General features: G+C 39.3%; 2 protein-coding genes across 2 annotated transcripts; both read right to left on the reverse strand.

Moving 5' to 3' along the window:
* Window positions 1-1,873: 1,873 nt before the first annotated feature.
* LOC127131417 (uncharacterized) lies at window positions 1,874-2,533 on the reverse strand. The gene has a single exon (XM_051060341.1). The coding sequence runs from the start codon at window positions 2,531-2,533 to the stop codon at window positions 1,874-1,876; it is 660 nt and encodes a 219-aa protein (XP_050916298.1).
* Window positions 2,534-5,414: 2,881 nt separating this feature from the next.
* LOC127131418 (uncharacterized) lies at window positions 5,415-6,722 on the reverse strand. The gene is made up of 3 exons (XM_051060342.1): window positions 6,552-6,722; window positions 5,918-6,467; window positions 5,415-5,797 (listed from the first exon to the last, which is right to left on the reverse strand). Exons 1-3 carry the CDS (start codon window positions 6,720-6,722, stop codon window positions 5,415-5,417), a joined length of 1,104 nt encoding a protein of 367 aa, XP_050916299.1.
* Window positions 6,723-6,938: the final 216 nt, after the last annotated feature.

The raw sequence follows: 6,938 nt of genomic DNA on the forward strand, positions 1-6,938 counted from the left end.
ACATCATCAAAATTTGCAGCTTCCACTAGGGATAATGAAGATCGCTGAAAAAGCTTGACTATTTATTTTAAAACTGGATAGAAAATCCAGGCTCATCACTTTGTTGGGGAACATTGAGTTCCAATATCCAACACTTCACAACTTACTCGCCGCTTGGGGATTTAACTATGGACGTTCTTTTTCTTTGCATTCACAAATCAAAACAAAATCTTATTTTGAAAAAACAATTTTTTTCAAATATTCGTTTCAAGAATTTTTATCAAAGTAAAAATGATGTTTTTGCGGAGCAGAAATAAAATAAGGATTGCCAATAAATGGATAAGTCTCGAGTTTTATTGATAGAATGGTGATCCGCAAATGGCGTGATCCCATGGATATTTACAAAGTTAGAAAAATGGTAATATGGGAAAAGTCTATAGTAAAATACAATGAAACTATTCTCCCTAACAAATTTGAATTCCAGATGTATTTGGGCTTCTAATAAGAGCCAATTGAGAGCTTTGACAGGCAGACGTTTCTTCAAGTGATCCAATCTGATATAATGCAGTTACTTGCCATAATCCTTTATTTTGCCTAGATTGCCTTTTCAGGTTTTCAATCTACCAGGATAATCATTTTCTGTTTATGTCTCCAATTTTTTTCCTGGACCGCCCTTTCGGGTTTTCAGTCCTCCGAGACGCTCATTTTTGCCTAAGCCGCCTTTTTGGGTTTTCGACTTAGCGAGCTATTCTTTTATTTTCCTAGGCGAAGTATTTCTTGACTGCATCAGTATTCACAAGACGTGGAAGCTCCTCACCATCCATATTTGTAAGAATCAAGCCCCCCCGGAGAAGGCTTTCTTGACAACATATGGGCCATCATAATTAAGGGTCCTTTTTCCCCTAGAATCAGATATGAAAGATTGAGTCTTTTTAAGCACAAGGTCACCTTCTCTGAATATGCGAGGTCGAACCTTCTTGTCGAATGATTTCTTCATTCTCTGCTGATATAATTAACCATGGCATAAAGCCGTCATCCTATTTTCTTCAATGAAATTCAGTTGGTCATACCTGTTTTGCCACCATTCAGCTTCGGATAACTTAGCTTCCATCAAGACACACATTGAAGGGATCTCTACTTCTATTGGGAGCACTGCTTCCATGCCATAGACAAGAGAAAAGGGGGTTTCCCCTGTTGAAGTGCGAACGGACGTACGATATCCATGCAAAGCAAAAGGGAACATCTCATGCCAATCCTTATAAGTCACTACCATCTTCTGGATGATCTTCTTGATGTTCTTGTTGGCAGCTTCAACAACATCGTTCATCTTAGGTCTGTAGGGAGAGGAGTTATAATGTTCAATCTTGAACTCTTCACACATTTCCTTCATCATTTTATTGTTCAGGTTTGAACCATTATCAGTGATGATTCTGCTTGGCACACCATAACGACATATAAGTTGATTCTTGATAAATCTAACTACCACCTGCTTGGTCGCATTTGCATATGAGGCCGCTTCAACCCACTTTGTGAAATAATCAATAGCCACCAGAATGAAACAATGTCCGTTGGAAGCTTTGGGCTCAATCATACAAATCCTGTCGATGCCCCACATAGAGAAAGGCCATGGAGAAGAGAGAACGTTGAGCAGAGTCGGAGGTACATGTATCTTGTCAGCATAAATATGGCATGTGTGACATATCTTCACATACTTGCAATAGTCAGCTTCCATTGTCAGCCAATAGTAACCCGCTCTTAACATTTTTTTAGCCATTGCATGTCCGTTGGAGTGAGTACTAAAGGAACCTTCATGAACTTCTTGCATCAACAGGCCTGCTTCGTGTCTATCCTCACATCTGAGCAGAACCATGTCAAAGTTTCTCTTGTATAGCACTTATTCATTCAGAAAGAAGTTATTAGCTAGTCTTCTCAAGGTCTTCTTATCTTTGTTTGATGCCCTAGGTGGGTATTCTTGACTCTGGAGATAACACTTGATGTCATGGTACCATGGCTTGTCATTAGGGACTTCTTCCATTGCAAATACATGATCAGGTATGTCAAGACGCATAACATCGATCTTAGGCACATCATTCCAAAGATTCAAAATGATCATGGAAGCCAAAGTTACCAAGGCTTCTGCCATATGATTTTCCTCGTGAGGGATGTGATGAAATTCAATATTGTTAAAGAAAGTAGATAACCTCCTTGCATAGTCTTTGTATGGGATTAGGCCGGGTTGACGAGTTTCCCATTCTCCTTTAATTTGATTGATAACTAGAGCTGAGTCTCCATAAACATCGAGATTTTTTATTCTAAGATCAATGGCTTCTTCTAGACCCATGATGCAGGCTTTGTATTCCGCCATGTTATTCGTGCACTTGAATGTTAATCTTGTAGTAAAAGGGATATGTGAGTCATGAGGAGTGATGATTACTGCCCCAATACCATTACCATAAGCATTAACTGCTCTATCAAATATTAAACCCCATTGAGAACCTGGCTCTGGCCCTTCATTTGGCAATGGTTCATTGCAATCTTTGGCTTTTAAGTACATCATATCTTCATTTGGAAATTAAAAATTTATAGACTCATAATCGTCGATTGGCTGATGAGCTAAATGATCGGCCAAGACACTTCCTTTGATAGCTTTCAGAGTGTGATACTCAATGTCATATTCGGACAAGAGCATCTGCCAAAGAGCAATTCTTCCGATCAATGCAGGTTTTTCAAAGATATACTTAATCAGATCCATCTTGGATATCAACCAAGTTGTGTGATTCATCATATATTGACGGAGACGCTTGGCAGCCCAAGCCAGAGCACAACAAGTTTTCTCTAGCATGGAATATCGGGACTCGCAGTCAGTATATTTCTTGCTCAAATAATAGATGGCATACTCTTTTCTTCCTTTTATCAGATTGGTAGGGAACTGGGCCCGATAAGTTAATGACCAGAGGAGTCATAGAAGTCTTATGACTGTCATAAGTAATCTGTATAGGCTCAGAGTCGTTGAACTGAGGAACTATGGCATTCACTTCGTTGTCACTATTTACCATATTGACTTGATTATAATCTATGTCTTGGTAGGCTTCAATGTAACCTTGGTCCATTTGATCCTGGAGATCTGTTACAACATTTAGGCATCCTTGAGAGTTCCTAGAACAAACCCTACAAGAGGCATAGTTATATGGAGGCACAAAACCATTCTTGCTATATATGGCGTGTTTCTTTACTAAGCTCTCTCCCAATAATCATACATCATAGATCCGGAAACTTCCCGGACAACCATATACCATGTTAACTGAGGCTGAACCATGTTGTGGTAGAGGATTAACTTGAACATTGGGGTTTATGTCCTTAAATGAAAGGATACCACTCTTGATGAGCCTCTGAACATCTGACTTTAGACCAAAACAGTTTTCAATGCTATGTCCTGGTGCCCCTTGATGGTAAGCACAAAACTGATCTGCCTTGTACCAATAGGGAAGGTCCTTTGGCACAGGTGGTGGAGACCTTGTATGGACATGCTTTTTATCTAGCAGTGTAGGAAACAATTCTGCATAGGACATTGGGATAGGATCAAATTGTGGCCTTTTTTGAATACGATTTTGATTGTTGAATTGAGAGCGAGCCTGTTGTGGAGGCTGTTGATGCTATTGATTTGGTGGTTGTTGTTGAACATGTTGTTGTTGCTGATGCTGTTGAGGATAATATTGTTGATGTTGATGCGAGAACTGTGGCTGATAAATTGGCGCTACCATTGGTGGACTAATGATTGGTGAAACAGCTGCAACATGTTGATACTTTCTTCTTTGTCTGCCATATGAAACGACACTAACATCAAATTCTTTCTTTTTGGAGAAATTATTGGTGAATTTCTTAACATGACTAGAAGCGCCGACTTCCTTAGTCAAACATCCCTGTCGGACTGCTTCCTCAAGTCGCATGCCCATGTTTACCATCTCGGTGAAATCACTGGGTGCACTGGCGATCATGCGGTCATAGTAGAATGAAGTCAAAGTTTTCAAAAAGATTTTAGTCATCTCTTTCTCTTCAAGTGGAGGGAAAATTTGTGCAACAACTTCACGCCACCTTTGAGCATATTCCTTGAAACTCTCTTTGTCTTTCTGAGACATGGCCCGGAGTTGATCTCTGTCTAGAGCCATATCTATATTATATTTGTATTGACGAACAAAAGCTTCACCAAGGTCGTTAAAAGTATGAATTTTTGCACCGTCAAAGCCCATGTACCACTTAAGAGCGACACCAGTTAAACTGTGTTGAAAGTAGTAGATCAGAAGCTGATGGTTGTCAGTCTGAGTGGACATCTTCCTAGCATACATAACCAAATGACTTTGAGGACATGAATTTCCTTTGTATTTCTCGATGTCTGGTACTTTGAATTTAGGAGGAATTCGAACATTAGGAACCAAGCAGAGTTCGGAAGCGGTCTTGCCAAAAAGATCCTTACCTTGAAGAGCGTTGATTTCCCTTTGCATTTCTAAGAACTAATCTTGGAATCCCCTTAAACTTTCATCTACTTCCATAAATTTGCTTGGAGCAACGTGAAAAATGTATTCTTCATTATAAGGAGTTGTATGCACCATAGGAGGAGGTACAAACATCACAACAGTCACTACTAGAGCTTGAACATTTTAAGGGCAGTATCCTGTTGGAATATAATCGTGAGGCATGCCCCAAGGGAAACCAGGTGGCATGTGATATTGTTGATCATTGACGGCTACCACTGGAATGGGCGTCGAGACGTTCTCAGAGATTGTTGTTCATTGCAATGGATCTTGAGAATTGCTCGATGACTGATTCTGAGCAGCCACCAAAGTGTCCATCATAGCAGTAAGCCTTTCCAAACTATCTTTTAAGGTGATTACTTCCTCCCTGAGCTCTTGGTTTTCTTGTTCAAGCTGACTCATCCTTCTCCGGCGACTGGCTCGAGTATTGTACTGGTGATTCAGTTTGACTATTGGAGGGAGAAGACACGTGTAAGTTTCTTGAAATGCAGGAACTTGTGCTTGAATGATGCGTGATATGCATATGCAAAAGATGAGTTTTAATTTTTAAGAAACTCAATAATTTATTGCAAATATTATAGAGACAAAATTTGGTATAAGCTGAACAAAAACCTCTTTTTATTAAACATTTGAGGGATTACAAATGATGAAATACAATTTCAACGATCCTAAACGATACAAGAGGAAAATAGCTAAGTCTATGAGTCCTAAGGAATCTCATATGTAGAAGGTCCTGCTGCTGGCTGATGCTTCCTTTTTCTGCCTCTTTAGTTGAGCATTCTCGATCATAAGTTTGCCGATGATTCTCTTCTAAGCATCTGAGGTGGGAGGTATGCTGGAGTACTCATGAAATGACTGGACTTTAGAGAGAAGTAAACCTTCTTGTTCCTCATGTTTCTTCATAACTTATTGTTCCAAAATCTCAATCAAATCATTCTTCTCCTTTAGCTGCTGCTCCATCTTCATTTTCTTATCATTCAAAACATCGTACTTGCCTTCCCAAGTGTCTCTTTCCAATTTCAACCTATCCAAAATTTCTTGAAACTCTTCCCTATTCTCAATAGGAATGGTGGATGATGATGTTATAACATAAGGAAATGAGGGCTTCTCAAGAGCATATGGCATATTAAGCTCACTAGCTCTAGCAAAAACCCATTGGGTGTAGGGCTCAAAAGCAACACAATTCTTTCTTCCTAATCGGTCTTTTCCTTTTCTGTGAATGTTACGCCAAACATGTATGATTCTATCCTTCAAACCGGAACTCTCTTCGTCGTTGAGGTAAAAGAAACCTGACAACAGAAGGTTGTCGGGTTTATTTGCCATAGGATATCCTAACTGGCGTCTGGCAAGGATGAGGTTGTAGTTAATTCCCCCATGTACACCAATGAGAGGTACATTAGGAAATTCACCACAACTGTCAATAATTACTCCAATATCATAGGAGGGGTCATACCAATGTATACTCCCTTGATCAATGGACATGAACCTCTGAGACCATCTGAGCTTCTGCAGATTCTCCCTGAAGAGCCTGGATCTGGGCAAGTGAGAAATAAACCACTTATATAGGAGAGGTGCATAACAAAGAATGGTTCCACCACCTTTCTTAGTCCTGTGATGGATAAAATGGTAGGTATCTCCAAGTAATATGGGTACTGGGTTACCAATTAAGAAGATTCGTACAACATTAACATCCACAAAGTCATCAACGTTTGGGAAGAGTACAATTCCATAAATGAGTAGAGCAAAAATGGCTTCAAAGGCATCTCTACTATTTGCTTTTGCAAAGATAAAGGCTTTCTCCAACAGGAATCTAGAGGTTAGACATAGACTCCCTCCCTTTTTAGTGAAGTTGTCCTTCACAACAGACGCTTCTAGGTGAAGTGATTCTATAATAGTTGCTAATGTAGGGGTCTTCTCTGAACCACTGAATGGTAATTTGTTAGAGACTGGCAAACCAAACTAATAAGAGTATTCTTCTAGAGTAAGCATAAGTTGGTAGTCTGGAAATATGAAGCAATGGTAGAGTGGATCATAAAATCGTACCAGTGTGTTGAAAACTCCATCTTCAACCTTGGTCTTTAAGATACCCATAAGTCTTCCATACTGAGCTCTGAAATCCTCTGGACTAACTATCATAGAACCTAGCTTCTTCAACTCTATTAAGTCAGGACATTTGAAAGTGTATTTCTTGGTATTCCTCCTTCCAAGTTCCATTTTACCTATCGATATTTGCAAAAGAAAACTATTGAGTTTCTTGGTTTTTATGCAAAAAGGTTTTTTATGGATGCATGAATGCATGAATGAATGTTTAACAAATACAAGTTTAGGGTTTTGATATTAAGCATGGAGCCAAGGGTCTAACCATCCCACAATGTATGAACTAATATATTTATTTTGTACCTATAGAATAAGGTTCTAAAGTGGTCCCCG

Source organism: Lathyrus oleraceus, chromosome 3 (genome assembly GCF_024323335.1).
Source record: "Lathyrus oleraceus cultivar Zhongwan6 chromosome 3, CAAS_Psat_ZW6_1.0, whole genome shotgun sequence".
NCBI classification, from domain to species: Eukaryota; Viridiplantae; Streptophyta; class Magnoliopsida; order Fabales; family Fabaceae; genus Lathyrus; species Lathyrus oleraceus.

Excerpts from the sequence above, each read along its gene's own strand:
- LOC127131417 (XM_051060341.1), bottom strand. The coding sequence starts at position 2,533 with ATGTACTTAAAAGCCAAAGATTGCAATGAACCATTGCCAAATGAAGGG.
- LOC127131418 (XM_051060342.1), bottom strand. The coding sequence starts at position 6,722 with ATGGAACTTGGAAGGAGGAATACCAAGAAATACACTTTCAAATGTCCT. Across the intron at positions 6,468-6,551 it reads ATGGAGTTTTCAACACACTG|TTTGGTTTGCCAGTCTCTAA; the intron begins GTACGATTTTAT and ends TACTCTTATTAG. Across the intron at positions 5,798-5,917 it reads AGTAATTATTGACAGTTGTG|GTTTCTTTTACCTCAACGAC; the intron begins GTGAATTTCCTA and ends TTCTGTTGTCAG.